The sequence below is a fragment of the Aspergillus affinis genome (assembly GCF_023601865.1).
Source record: "Aspergillus affinis strain CMG 70 chromosome Unknown NODE_92_length_155768_cov_89_032584, whole genome shotgun sequence".
NCBI lineage: Eukaryota > Fungi > Ascomycota > Eurotiomycetes > Eurotiales > Aspergillaceae > Aspergillus > Aspergillus affinis.
In genome coordinates, this window is record NW_026515873.1 from 141,057 (window position 1) to 155,768 (window position 14,712).

A 14,712-nucleotide genomic window follows, 5' to 3' on the forward strand; every position below is an offset into this window, starting at 1 on the left:
ATTCTAATGGCAGCCATTCTCGCATAAAAGCACTCTATCTCGTATATCCGGCCAAGGAATATTGTCCTTAGACAAAGAAGCCCCACTCCGGACAAACCCCAGAGAATTTACATAAACTCTCAACAAGTCAAAGCGTGGTGCTTATCACCTGGCTTTCTCCAAACGAAATGCCATAGTATCGTTTCGAAGCATAGCTAGAATTTCTCAAGTTAGACTGGATGCGACAATCAGTTAATCACCGAAGAAATGAGTGCTTATAGCTTACTGCCAATTGGCCAACCCAGTTCGACAATCCTTCCAGCACTGAACAAGCCGGCGTGTCTCATCCAGATGCTCTGGAGGTACCTGGTCGTAGAGTGTGTGTTCTAGGTTGCAAAACTCGGTATAACTTGCGCGAATCAAGGCAGCTGCCGCGTCGATCCCACTCTGGGCGGAATAAGAGTTCTCGTAAATGAGCAAGGGAACGAGGCTATCTACATGGCCGAGGGACTATATGTAATCGATCAATATGAAGTTTTATAAGAGGTGGTCGGAGATTACTTACTAGCTCTTTTTTAACCGAAAACATGTCATTGTCGCTGAATGTTTCGAAGAATGTACAAATTAGTTGGTTAAATACTATCAGTAATAACCAATGTGAGTGGGGACTTACATTGAACCCATGATGTTGATAAGTTTCATCAATTTCTTGGTGACCTCAAGCTCAAGGATCCAGCGTGGAAGGTCGATGTGGTCTGTCAAACTTTGTGAAGCAAAGTCAGTTACGACCTAGTCAATTGAAAGCAATGAGCGCTAGGTTAAAAACTTACACACACAACGCGATCGACGGATAGATGGCCGACGTGTCAAGTCTCATGTCAAGGTAGCCATCAGTATCCATAATTTTCTCTGTATCCGCGTATTCCTCTAACTTCGCGGCAGCCATTACATAGTCGCACAGGTAATCGCAAATCCAGCTACACAGGTCCGCTATTGGTAGACACAAGGTCAGCAATAATTTCCGGTCGAGCATAATAGAGAGCATTTACTGTTCTTCAATCCTTCTCTGATTCCACGCCCAATTTCATAGAACCCTTGTACAAGAGAATAAGCTGAGTCGATTGTAGCGGGGTTTTTGTCGTAGCCATCTCTCCCGAGCATTGAATCTCGAATACACCTAATGGCATCATTTCGGTAGGCTTCACGTTCGGGAGCCATATTTTTGAAATCATTATAGTCCAATGCTGTAGTTGATATATTCTCAACAATTTGAGTTGTAATGTTATTTTAGCATAAAAACATCTCACCATCGTCATATACAAAGAGCTGTATGCCGAAAAAGTTATCATTTGCCAGCAAGGATTTTGTTTCAAGGTCCACTCACCCAACACACCAACTTGACCATAGTATGCAACTCCTCTAGACCTGCATCCGGGTAGACTGTTCGTACAAAGAAAGTGTTGTTTGTTTTCCGGCTAACACCCAGGAGTTTGGGGCTAGCACACCACCTAAAGTCGGTTTAGTTGCCGACTTTACTCAATTAAACGTTAGGCGGATTTAGAGGTCAGACCTATCTTGCCATTCATTTAGACAAGGCTCCACACTTTCATCACAGTTTACATTAATCCGAGGCTTCCAACGAGGGCAGAGACTGAGAAGGTCTGGTATTTTGATATTTTGGCCTTCACAACGCTGGATTAACCCTGCAGCAGGGGCTTCAACGGTGACAGCATCCGTCATTTTGTTTTGTGTATGAACTTTTCTGTTGACCTGGTGGGGATTTTTTTTCGACGATAAGAGGCAAACAAAGCGTTGAGAACTAGGTTATTGGCCAGGGATAGACGGCCAGGGTCACTGAATTTATGTGTTGCAACAAGTCCGGGAAGGTGTGAGATCAATGGTTAACCAACTTTGTCGAATGCGTCATGTATAGTCTTCGAATAGCTCACTTTCTACTATCAACTGACACAATACGAGTCATCTACCTGTCAAGATTTGTTGTCGAGCATTGAGGCCGGCACTAAAACGACGCTTCTTGCTTTCAGCAGGTTTATGAGAGATGATGAAATTGGCTTCCCGCTTATGTTTGGTAGATATTAGATTCATAGTCTAATTGTTCAACATTTTCAAGTTCGAGTTAAGATTAGGGCAATGTCTAGATTTGAAGTGATAAGACTATCCAGGGCTGTTTGTATGCATTCCTCGGGTTTAAGGTCGATGGCCGTAGGCTAAAATACCACTTACAACATACCTCAGGACTAAGTTTCACGAGAAACTGTTCCGAGTCTTTAATGACTGACGAATATCCAGACTGTAAGTTTTACAACTGATGGTCTTGGCTTCAAAGTGGGTCTAGCTGGTCAAACAGCATTGGCACCGCACTTTTTCGACTATTTCCCAGGACGGAAAGAATAACTTTAATGCATGATCTGCGCCATGAAGTAGGTATTCGTGCACTTTTATCTCAGACTAAGTCTCTCACTGGAATTAGTCGTTGTAGAGGCATCACTTAGCTCGAGCTCAAGCCCCAGACCCGGTTTTAGTAATTGCCACCCACGACATTTAGAGTTAATATAACGGCTAAACCCCAGTGAAAAGGTGGCACTTGACAATCTTCCAGCGTAGGCATGCATTACTCCAAAGCGCTCTTCTTCTCTCCTGTCCGACACTGGCGGCCACACGAGCAACATATGAAAAAATTCAGTCAAGTCGGCTAGCTCACTATAGGTAAGGGTGTATTTGCCAACCTCCTCCAAGTTACAGATTATAGGACTAACAGCTTTTAGCAACCCGAGACAATTATGGAGTTTCAATAGATTAAGATAATATACAGCTAGTTCCTTCCCCTTAGTACAACAGAGCTTCTTTACAACGACTCCTCCACCTTAGGCGTACCGTCAACGGCCTTGACTTCCGCATCCTCACCATACCACTCCAGATAACGAGCCAGATACTCGAGGAACAATCCCAGCGTGATACCCCCACCCGTGAAATAAGATCCATACCGGAACCACCACCAGCAGTTAGACGGATCCCGAAGTTTCACTCTCGCCGTCATGATAGCAAGAGAGATGATCGCGCCTCCACAGCTACCAGCATAGAAGATCGGGCCAGCGCCGGCCGCCATACCCGCTGCCGCAAGCAATCCCACCTGCGTCACTGCGAGACCCGACAGCACGGCTTTCGCGTTTCCTTCATGCCGCAGAGCGATGGACTTGATACCTGCCGCCACGTCGTCCTTGATGTCCATATGCGCATAGACCATATCGTAGAAGACCGTCCAGGCGGCACAGCTCAGGTACAGAGAGGTAGCAGCCATCAAAGCGGACGTATCACTCATGAGGTCGATGCCCATGGCCGGAAACCCCATCCAGGCTCCCCAGGAGAAAGTCAGGCCCAGGACAGCCTGCGGGTAATTCGTCACGCGCTTGGCGAGCGGGTAAGCGCCCACGAGCAGCAAACTGGGCACGCCATAGTAGAGACACGGAGTCGGGAATTGGAGAAGAATGCCGAGACCGGCTAGGAGCTGAGTACCGATGAAAATCACGGCCTGGGGCGGCGTGATCGCGCCTCGAGCGATCGGGCGGAATTTCGTGCGCTCGACGAACGGATCGAAGCGTCTGTCTAGGAGATCATTGATAGCGCATCCGGTGCCTCTCATGATCAGGGCGCCTGCGAAAAAGAGCCCCGTGGTTCCGATCACCTGCAATGGGGCGATGGGCTGCTCTGCAACCACGGTCGCTAGGAGAGTCGAGAAGGCGCAAGGGAAGAACAGGCAGTATGTGCCAATGGGGTTCTGAAGCCGGAGTAGCTCGGCATAGGGGATCCAGGTCTTGGGGAGAAGGGAAATTAGGCCGGTCTTGGGGGGCACGTATTGGTCAAGGGGTTTTGGTGGCGCAGTCGTGATGCTGCGCGTCGTCGGACTTCGCGAGCCATTGAGTGACGTTGATTGAGAGGGAGGTTTGATAGTACTAGTGCAAACAGTTGATTGCTGATTGAGAGAAGCTAGAGAGTAGCGCGGTTGTCGATGACTGCGGACGCGAATATCCGAAAGATTTCCACGAGACCGGACACCTGCGCGTGGTACTCGGGCCCAACAGGGCAGAGATCGTCCAAGAAGCGTCGATGGAATCGGCGGAAGCATTGTGTTGGCGGATAAGCTAGATCTGCCTTGTTCCTTGTATCTGGAATTCTGGACCGAAGCGACAGGGACTCGTTCATCCGCTCCTCCCGTTTATTTTTGTCATCCGGCACGTGACCGGGTGCTAGTGACGCCGGGGCGCGCCAAGTGGAGCGACCCATGGTTTCCGATAGCAGCCCACTCAAGTCTCGAAAATTTCCATTTTCAGGCATTTGGAGAGGAAAAGATGGCATGAGCAAAAAAAAAAAAAAGAACAAAAAGAACAGCCCAACGCGGGGCTCGAACCCGCAGCCTTGTGATTAAGAGTCACACGCTCTACCGATTGAGCTAGCCAGGCGCTGTTATTGAAAACGGGCTCAAAATAGTGCTCAATGACCATAATGCTAACCAAATCAGTTATTCACTGCCCTTTGAATTTGAAGTTGTATACCATTGCCCCATTCACTTTCTGAAATGTCGTCTTTGACCTACTCTAGATACGACATGTATAGCTGAGAGAGTCCTAGTAATAACAAGACTCCTAGCCGAAGAAAAAAAAAACGTGGTTTGTTACCAAGTGCTTTCTATCATCGCAACTGCTTCCATTCATTTATGAAAGATATATATCTTTAGTCACTCCCAGACAAAATAATCCACTGCCACGTAACCTCGTTTGACCTATTATATAACGGCACAGAAACCGTAAAGCCAGCTAAATATCCCAGATTATTACTGGTTCTTCGATATACTACGATACATGAAGTACGTAGTAGGCAAGAGCAGTTGAACGATTGAGAATGCCAAGACCTCAGAGTAAATTACTCCGAAGGGGTTCAATCTAGGGCACAGCCTATGATTCTGAATATTGTGCCTCACGATCTGTGAGCTCAAACGCTCCTACGAGACAGAACAGTTTTCAAATTGCTTATACGAGAATGCGAGCTCAACAGAAGTAGTGATCGAATTGATAGCCAGAGGGTGCCCTGTACCGATAGATCAGTCCATCCATCACTGTCTCGCTATGAGATCACCCTGCATAGAGTTTGCGGGGTTCTGAAGATCCCCCGGTTAAAGGACCCCCTTGCTTTCTATAAGAGGCCGTCCCTTTGATCTCAGAACCCAATTCAGAAATTTTTCTCTAGGTATCGACATAGGCTCACACTGTAGACAAAATGTTATTCCCCTCCTCTCTCAACTTGTTACTATCACTAGCCCTAACCGTCCTCACCCTCCCCAACATATACAAAGCCGACCAAGCAGACAACACCTGCATCGTCACTCCCCTCGGTCATGGTCGCGACGATGTCCCCAATATCCTCGCAGCAGTCCAAGAATGCGGCCGCATCCCAGGAGGCAGAATTCTTCTCCCAGAACTCTACACCTACCGGATCAACCAACGACTCACCACCCACCTCGAGCACTCCACCCTAGACATCCACGGCACTCTGCTTTTCAGCGACGACATAACCTACTGGGTCAACAACTCCTACCGGGTCGACTTCCAGAAACAGTCCTCGGCATGGCGAATCACCGGCCACGACTACGAAGTCAACGGCGGACCCTCGATGGGCGGAATCGACGGCAACGGCCAGCTCTGGTACACGTGGGCCAAAGGCGGGAGTAATGTCTTTGGTCGACCGATTCCAATGCACATCTATAACTCGACGCGGGGCGTGGTTCGGAATTTCGCAATCCGACAGCCGCAGTTCTGGGCGGTGTTGGTGGATGAGTCGAGTCATGTCTTGTTGGAGAATTTTTACGTGAATGCGACGAATTCGGATTATCATGCCACAGAGGATACGGTGTGGATTCAGAATACGGATGGTGTGGATACGTTCCGATCGGATCATGTTGTTATCAAGGATTGGGTGTATGAGGGTGGTGATGATGCTGTTGCGTTTAAGGGTAACTCGACGAATGTGGTGGTGCAGAATATGACGGTCTATGGGGGCCCGGGGATCGCGTTTGGTTCTTTAGGGCAGTATCCAGATCGAGTCGATATTGTGGAAAATATCACGGTGAAAGATGTGGTGGTAGGTTACTGTTTGTTGATGGTTAGCTTCAGGTACATAAATGCTAATCGGAATAGTTTCAACCATCTTTCCAGCGTGCTATCAATTCAGGGATTTATTTCAAGAGCTGGTAGGTATCTCTAGTGCACTCGAAAGGGACAGAATCTAATGAGCCATAGGATTGGAGTCAACTTTGGCGACCCCCCGAATGGAGGCGGCGGTGGCCATGGATATCTGCGGAACGTCTCCGTGGAAAACATCCAGTTCAGGGACGTGCAAAAGCCGATATACTTTGACACTTGGTAAGTTCTCTGGCGAATTATTCCCGAGCCTACTAACAAGTAAAGCCTGAGTTATCTCTTCGACCAAAACGTCACTCAATACTGCGACACATCGACCTATCGCTTCTCGGATGTTCATTTCAAGAATATCAAGGGAAACGGCCTTGTCACCCCTACAGATTACCCAGGAGAGAATATTACATTTGCAGTCTCGGTAGTATTCTCCGAGAAGGCAAGATGTAGGGACATAACCTTCCAAGATATCGATATCAGCCTACCAGATCAGTACAAGGGGAAATCCGTGTTGTGCAAAAACGCCGATGTTGATGGGGTCGAGTGTAATGTTTGATGTTATTCATGTTTGCGGTTCTTTCCCGTCTGTCCCCACTACAGTTATCCACATTGGCCAGCAGTCCAGACGAAGATCAAGCAAAGATACAAAAAGCAAAAACAAATGACCAGACTGGGGCTCGATCCCAGGACCTTATCGGTGTTAACGATACGTGATAACCAACTACACCATCCGGCCAATTCATGAAAAACTGATAATCTTGAAATGGTCCATGATGGAAAATGTAAGTGACATACTATAACATGGATATCATATAGTTAATACAAAAGGCTTCAATGTGCAAAATGTCGCCCACTACCTCACCCGACACACATTCTTGAACGGAATGATAGAGTCCATTCCCGTGCTCGCCCCTTCACCCATTTTTTTGATGTCCAACGCTGACATTCCTCGCCGCGTGTTTGGGGTCGATAATGTCCTCTTATGTCGACGGACTGGAGTGTAACGTCTGAAAGAAATGACTCAGGTATGTCGGCGGAATCTTGATCCCTAGATGAGTAGCCTTTTCTCTGCTAATATGTAAATCGAGCTTAGCTAGATGCGGTTAATGAAAATCTCAATCGCCAAGAAGCGCCTCCAGAGAAGTAGCCCAATCATTTACTTCGGCTGGTGCCTGCTACCAATGGAAGACTGTCTTCGAGCTCATGGGATATGTACGGCTAGCTCCGGCGATCTAACCGTAGGAAAACTCTTAATCAAACCATTATATAGTATTGGATCATGAAGGTTTCGTATTGCCTAGCAATTTGTATGCAGAATCGAGGCTCAATGAAGGTCTGATCATCTTGATTTAGACGATCGAAACGAAGCTATTTAAAGTGCAATATGACTACGTGGCTTCTTTGAAATCGGCTTATCTTGAAGCCATGAAATGCCGTCAGAGTTGATCTAGACGGTAAGCGGCAAGGTGTTGAATCCTAGCGGTAAAATTTCCCCATCTTCGCTGACATATAGTTAGATGGGGATAGTTAACTTAGTTGCTGGGGGTGGATGAGTCACCCACAAGTTAATCGGATTTCCCCGAAGTTCTAGCCCAAGATCAAAACAGTAGACTTTTATTATAGAAACCCGCAAATCTCATCGAACAGTGACATCGGCGTCTCTACACTGTTAAAATGGCGCGCTTTGAAGAACTCCCCACCGAGATGATGGACGCGATTGTTGAGTACCTGGAAAACAGTGAGCTTTTACCTCTCCTATCGTGTAGCTCTGCGCTATGGAGCTATACGTTAGCTGAACTCGACCGACGCGAGAACGGAAAGGACACGGCGATGCGCTGGGCTTGTTTAAACGGTCACCTTTCTCTCATTCACTCCCTGATATCGCACGGTGCCTCAGCAAGTACGATAGAGGTCGAGTGGGAATCGAAACTTCTGACTCTATATCTGGCCGCCACGAAGAAGCAGGTGCGGGCCTTCCAACTACTGATTCAACTAGGGGCACGGATCGATTGCCCAGATTTGGACAAAAAGGCACATGGCAAGCTTGTGGACCGAATTTGCGACCCTGTTGACGACTGGGCCCTCTTAAGACTTTTCTACAAACATGGACTTCATACTCAGATATGTATTTTTCACTACCCGCAACTGGAGCGTGTTATCCGTCGCCATGGATCTGCTACACCAAGTGGTCCTGTACGGATGCTCTTGGACCAAGGAATAAGTCCGGACGAACGTCATGCTCGATATGGGCACATCCCCGTAACGCCCCTGGCTACGGCCGTTCGCATGAAAAATCGTTCAACTGTCGACTTATTGGTGCGCCACGGCGCTCATATCGATGGGCCTAATCTCACCCACCCTGTGAGAAGACCCTGGCCAATTCCAATCTTCGTTGCCGCCGAGGAAATATCCAAAGATGGCTTCGAATCGATCCAAATCTGTCTTAAAAATGGTGCGGATATTAATCGTTGCGCATGGGAAAGAATTAAGGGAGATTTCTGCTATTTGATTGTACCTGATCACTATCTCACCCCTTTTTTGGTATATCTGGATTCAATCTCAGATTGGGACACTCAGAAATCGAAGGTAGAACCGGTTCAGGCAATAGGCTTTCTGATAGATCAGGGAGCTCGGGTAGAACAGCCATTAAACCCACCCATCGAAGGCCGAGTTCACGATAACAGGCTGAGTTTTACGCAATGGGGTTTCGAATTCCTTCTAAGGAAATGGGGACCAACAGCCCTACGTGACTACGGCGGGTTTCGTACAACGGTATACTTTCTTTTGCAGAAAGCAGTCGAGAACGGGACTTTAGGCGAATCGCTAGCTCGTTATGACTACCCCATTCATACGTGGGGGAGGGTAGAGAGGAACGATGGGGTTCCAGCCATATGGCAAGACCTACTGACATACCTTCTTGAAGTTCAACAAGTGGATCCAACTACCCTGCTGTATCAGTACATCCTCCACAAAGGAAGACTTACGGAATGGCCGAGTGATATTGCCCGGCTTACCATCAACCGTCTGTTGGCGGCAGGGGGAAATATCCACGCTCGATTACAGCCCGATGGCCCTACGGTACTGGAGGAATTATGCAGAACGTATAATCATCATGAACATGGAGGTCGGCAGACCCGTCGGGTATTCGACCGCGAATCGTATTATTGTCGCCGAGAGTTTGTTGGGTTCCTGATTAGCAAAGGTATTACCGAAGGACCTGTCAGTGTTGCACATGATCTGCTCCTGTTTGACTGGAAGAAAATGAAAGGAGACAGTATTCAACGCATTTGGCGCTTGGCCGGGACTTTAGGGAAAAAAGATGAGCGTTGGTAATGGTAGCAGAGTCTTGAGATGGCAGCAAAGTCTAAGGCACAGAGTTGATCCCCGCCACAGCAAAACGAGTCTTAAAGGATGAATCAGAGAATCCCGTGCTGAGGAGAAAAGTGAATGAATGATTCTTGGCAAGGTCTGTTTTAATTAGATTCAGTCTAAACGACTCCTTAGGATAGTACATATGAACCCTCGTTCACCGGCTGCACAGGGTGGGGATTTCCTGTTTGCTACAGGGTGCATTAGCGCAAACTCGAGGGGAGATATGACTCTAGAAAGCCACATGGAGGATCTAGGCTCTTGATTATCTCCTGCTAGGCAAAATGCATGTGATATCTACAACTTTTCTGGCAGTCTTTCTCCGCGCCCCGGTGTTAGTGCAAGCAAACGCCGCCCGCAATCCTTGCCCGGATTTTGGCGGCAGAGCGGCTTGTTGCGGCGGACCGAAGTACACTCATCTCGGTTCAATTTGCCCTAATTTATTTAGTCTATTTTCCCTTGGCCTACCTCGCCCAATTGGCTCACCTCGGCTATACTTGCCAGTTGGAAGAACAGTCACCGGCGAGAATCTGTTAGTTTATTGACTGTGACATTGTGGTAACACCGGGTGTTATGAGGGTTCTGTTGATTTCTTGGCTTAATGCAAAACCCGTATGATTCGGACGTCCTGTTGGTTCTAGTATAGAGCTCGCTATATGGCTTCCTGTAAGAAGTTTTATAAAGTTGTTTCTGGTGACGAGTGTGAGACCATTGCATCGAAGGCCGGGGTTACTCTACAGAATTTCCTGAAGTGGAATCCTGGCGTTGGAGGAACGCGTAAATCTCCGTGGCTGGGGTATTATGTTTGCATTGCGGTGCTGTGAGTAGGGGGACGCTGACACCTACGATTGCTGTCTTCAGAGTTTTGGATATTTTTGGTGCTATTCCCTTCGTGATCTAATTGAATGTCCTCACTAAAATGTCAGGTCCTGAACCAAAAATCAAAAGGTAAGATCTTGGAAGGCAACCCTTTTGAAAATGTACTTGCTATGACTATTTCGTACAACCCGACAAGCCGAACATTTATGAAAGAAATTGCAAATTGTACAGTACACGGTGCGCTAGTAACATGATAAATACAAGCCAAAAAACTAAACCCAAAACCCAAATATTATCTATCTATATCGTATGCTAAGACAGTGTGACATACATCATAAAACCTAGGGGTATCACGGCATAAAGTGTATTATACAGAAACTCAAACAGCATTTTCCGGCTTGATCTCCTCAGTCATCTCGCCACCCTCGGCGGCAGGGGTATGGGCATGGGCAGCTTCATTCTGCTCATCCTGCTTGCCGATCTTGGATTTCGGTCCGTATCGGTCGTCATGTTTCTCGGAGGCGAAGAGGATGAATGTACTATGTTGATGTCAGCTGGGGGGACGTCAAGAAAGGGATGAGATGGAGGAAACGTACCTCATAGTGGTGAAGATCCATCCGGGCCATGCCAGAACAACGGAGGCGAGTGCCTTGGGATTAGTGCGGTATTTCAGAGCCGGTTGTTTGATGGCATCCGCCCAGTATTCCCTGGCGGTGTCGGGGTCGGCTCCTTGGATGGATGCACTTCGAGTTGCGGTGATGATCTAGGGATGATGATTAGCATCATATCGATCGGACAAGGGTGGGGTTAATAGGTTGACTTACGGTCATCGTCAATGCCGAACTCAGCATCATGACCGATACCGTGACGGCACAGATCTTCCATGCCAACCGCACACCTCTGCTCTCGTGTCTCTCGGGCCAGAATAGATCAAAGAAGAAGGCACCGCCGAAGATGAACGCAACTGCCACTCCACACCAGATATTGTACGAGGCTGCGCCGACGAAGTCGTTGTTCCAGACGTAGATCCCGGGGTGTTTGCCTTGGATATCACTTTGCTGGTCGACATAGTCTGAGGGAGAACGATAAGGATTAGCTGGGGGGAATTGCCAAATCCGGGGAAATTTCCAAGGGCACAATTCAGGCACCAATTCAGGCACCAACAGGTACATACCTGACAAGGCCGCCGTTCCAGTGGATTCGGAACACACGCAACAGATCATGGCCAGTTGATAGACAATCATCTTGGTTCGTCGCAGATGGTATGACGGCGTGAACATCCACGAACTCTTGAATTTCCACCATTGGATCTCCTTGAGATCTAGACCCCAGATCACGGTCATTGTGGCGATAAAGGTATAAGCTTGAAGGGATAGAATTAGAATCGAAACCACGATTTGCTGCTGGAGACGAAACAGTAAAACTAACCAAGAAAAACCGGACCAGCAGCTGGGAGTCGAGGTCTTCAAAAGGGGATTTTGGTTCGTGGCCAGGACTGACGTGACAACCGGAGCAACGCATCATAGTTGAGGAATCTTGTTTTGTCTGGGCGGATTATTGGCAACGGGTGACGTCAATCACTACATTCAAGCCTCAGGCTCCACTCCCGTAGCGCCGATCATGACTGCATCCGCATCGGCAGCTTCCACCGTCCCAGTCAGCTCGCTTGCTGTCTTGGGTCAAGGCCTGGCTCAATCTAGACATATATTTCTAAATGGTTCATGGATGTGCACTGCCCTCGGATGCCAAGCACATGCATGCAGCCTAGCTTGTTCACTGTTCGTGGTTCCAAGTCTTTACTTTGAGATGACCACGGATCTTCGCTCGGCCTGCACCTTAATTGGCACGTTCCTTGATGCTTTCTCGTTTAATTGGATCCTCCCCTTAACTGGACAGCAGTCGTTCGAACATGCTACACCATTCTCTGCTTTCATGTGGAAACGTTCGATGCTCGAATGTCTGTCAGGTGGACCATCCTGTCTCGGCTACCGCCGTTATTCCACCATGAGGGCGCTCAGGCTCTTTGGGATAATACAGTCGAAATGTATTTCTCTGTCATATATTGCGTCGAGTTCGTAATCTCCCAAATATAAAAGGGAGACCCTGATTCCCCTCAGTATTCCAGGAATTGTACCCCTTCCGTTCACTTTAGTGCCTGCCCCTGATCCACCGGTCGCACCCTATCAAAACAACCTACTGATTTCGACCGCGCCAAGATGACCTTTCTACCGAGTCAATTACTCTACGGCTCCGTAGTGGTAGAGATTGATATTGAATGAAAATACCATGAAATTTTGACAGTATGATGTCACCAAAATGTTGGCTGGAATTGGGCTCAGCAGTGGGCTGGCTGTTTTGGGTGGTTCTGGGCTTGACCCGAAAACCCTAGGTAGGTGTCCCATACAGAATGGCTGCTATCGCCAGATACCAACGCCACCCATGGGATAGTAGAAACTTTGAATAAAGAACCTTCAAATGCCGGTTCTTAGTAGCTGAATTGCCTCCAAAATCATTTTTTCCGACTTCTGAAGGCCCTCCGAGTGGTGGTTCTTGTCCTCCGGTGCCACATTCTCAAGCCACCAGGGCGCTATATTATCTTCCAATCGCGAAAGCGTCGTCGCCTCTTTCCAATCTTGCTCTTTGATCCCTTTTCTCGGGGTGTTCATTCCGCAGACCTCGAGTCTACTCAAATATGCGTCGTAAAAAGCATCCAGCCAGTCACCTTCGTTTGCCACGGTATCATTGACGAACTCATCCAGCTCAGGGAAAAATCCAGAGAACTCAAAGTCGATGATCCCGGCGATCTTTGTGTGATCTGTAGACATCAAGACATTGAGCGGAGAAAGATCATAGTGTGTGAATAGAAACCGATTTTCCCCAGTGCTTATACCGAGCTGCGGCAGTTGGGTGGCAATAAACTCCTTGGTGGGAGTTACTAAATGCCTGTTTCCCGCAAATATATCGAGTTCCTGAAGCTTCTGGAGCCGTGTCTCAAGTCTCACTTGGTAGTACTGAAGCGGGCTTAGGATCGGCTCAACAACTTTGACACCAAAAGCAGGCATGTATGAAGAAGACGCAATGAGCAAACCAGCAACATCTAATGAAGTTGGATCTTGCTCCGTCCCATCAGGAATTCCACATTCAAGGTTTCCAGCACTTGACCAAGCAGGAAGCGACTATCTCCAGCGGTAGACCAAGTCCGCTAACCGCTCACCGACGACCTTAAGCTTGTCCGTATCCAGATTCAACGTGGACAAGGGAATTCCTGCAAGTCGAGCCATCAGGATCCAGCCCTGAAGTTGTCCATCAGCTTCAGAATCAATCTCCAATTCCGTTGTTGCTAAGGTCCCCGCGCCAGTCAATTTGTGAACGACGGAGTTCTTGTTATCAGACCACGCAAGAACCCTCGGTGCCGGTATATCGGGCACGAAATGCTCAAGCAGAGATAAACAGGACACTTCATTTTCACTCTTCGTCTGGTCGAAGAATTTTCCGTTCAGTTTCAAAACCAGCTCATTGACGGCTCCGTTGATCAGGCCGTGTAAGAGGAGGTTGTCAGGAACGTATATCTTGAAAAAGTAGATGCGGTTGTTGAATGATTTGCCATGTTCTAGAGGATTGATAGCCAGAATGTCGCATCCAGGGATAAGGAAATTGATTATTCTGATGATGGTTTCTTCCGAAAAATAAACCCCTTGAGTTGTGTTATGAAATGCACAGGGGAAGGAGGGCAGAATGACGCTGTATCGGCTACACGCACGTAGCCTACTAAGGAGCGAATGCATTTTGAATGAGAGGGCTCTTACTTCTCTTGCATAACGATTAATCTGTTCTTCTATCATAGATAAAGGGGTAAGTTCCTCAGGGGTTCGAGTGTGCGGGCCAAGCCGTTAGATCACGTTATCTCATAGATTTGTATCAAGCTGGGTGGGTTTCTGGAGTAGTTTCACGCGGACTTGAAGTGCTCTCCATGAGGGCGGTGTTTCAACATGAACGGAAGCTGAGAGGATAAATGCCCTGAGAAATGTGAAGCCGGTGACTGAGGACAGAAGAGTGAGAGAGAAGGAAGCAGGTCGACGATTATATGATGATGAATTGGAGCATTGGTATGGGCCTTGGTGGTTTTTTTACGAGTACCTTCTACTTCTGGCTCTGTTAACAGTAGGCGGTGGACGGTTTCATCCGGCACATTAATCTTATGCAATTACATTAGCAGGTTATGCAAGTTATTAGTGCAGGCCCACACCGGGTAGATGAAGAATGTGTGGCAGAAATATGTGGGTCTACCGAGAAGCGATTATTCAACTAAGGAATAGGATCGTTTTCAACTGAATGAAGG

General features: G+C 47.8%; 6 protein-coding genes across 6 annotated transcripts; 2 read left to right on the forward strand and 4 right to left on the reverse strand.

Annotated features, from left to right (window-relative positions):
• Positions 1-127: 127 nt before the first annotated feature.
• Positions 128-1,719, reverse strand: KD926_011282 (terpene synthase family protein; the record flags this gene model as incomplete). The annotated part of the gene is made up of 9 exons (XM_053103547.1): positions 128-194; positions 266-489; positions 545-578; positions 653-742; positions 810-969; positions 1,029-1,223; positions 1,287-1,305; positions 1,364-1,487; positions 1,682-1,719. The coding sequence occupies 9 exons, from the start codon at positions 1,717-1,719 to the stop codon at positions 128-130; spliced, it is 951 nt and encodes a 316-aa protein (XP_052953128.1).
• A 1,126-nt stretch (positions 1,720-2,845) lies between these two features.
• Positions 2,846-4,123, reverse strand: KD926_011283 (4-hydroxybenzoate polyprenyl transferase family protein; the record flags this gene model as incomplete). The annotated part of the gene is made up of 1 exon (XM_053103548.1): positions 2,846-4,123. One exon carries the CDS (start codon positions 4,121-4,123, stop codon positions 2,846-2,848), a length of 1,278 nt encoding a protein of 425 aa, XP_052953129.1.
• A 1,148-nt stretch (positions 4,124-5,271) lies between these two features.
• Positions 5,272-6,741, forward strand: KD926_011284 (putative rhamnogalacturonase A; the record flags this gene model as incomplete). Its single annotated transcript, XM_053103549.1, has 4 exons — positions 5,272-6,132; positions 6,189-6,241; positions 6,291-6,413; positions 6,465-6,741. 4 exons carry the CDS (start codon positions 5,272-5,274, stop codon positions 6,739-6,741), a joined length of 1,314 nt encoding a protein of 437 aa, XP_052953130.1.
• A 1,118-nt stretch (positions 6,742-7,859) lies between these two features.
• On the forward strand, positions 7,860-9,518 carry KD926_011285 (ankyrin repeat domain-containing protein; the record flags this gene model as incomplete). The annotated part of the gene is made up of 1 exon (XM_053103550.1): positions 7,860-9,518. The coding sequence occupies one exon, from the start codon at positions 7,860-7,862 to the stop codon at positions 9,516-9,518; it is 1,659 nt and encodes a 552-aa protein (XP_052953131.1).
• Positions 9,519-10,752: 1,234 nt separating this feature from the next.
• KD926_011286 (uncharacterized protein) lies at positions 10,753-11,716 on the reverse strand (the record flags this gene model as incomplete). The annotated part of the gene is made up of 4 exons (XM_053103552.1): positions 10,753-10,912; positions 10,970-11,136; positions 11,198-11,445; positions 11,548-11,716. 4 exons carry the CDS (start codon positions 11,714-11,716, stop codon positions 10,753-10,755), a joined length of 744 nt encoding a protein of 247 aa, XP_052953132.1.
• Positions 11,717-12,844: 1,128 nt separating this feature from the next.
• KD926_011287 (uncharacterized protein) lies at positions 12,845-14,158 on the reverse strand (the record flags this gene model as incomplete). Its single annotated transcript, XM_053103553.1, has 3 exons — positions 12,845-13,470; positions 13,588-13,983; positions 14,134-14,158. 3 exons carry the CDS (start codon positions 14,156-14,158, stop codon positions 12,845-12,847), a joined length of 1,047 nt encoding a protein of 348 aa, XP_052953133.1.
• Between the last annotated feature and the right edge of the window lie 554 nt (positions 14,159-14,712).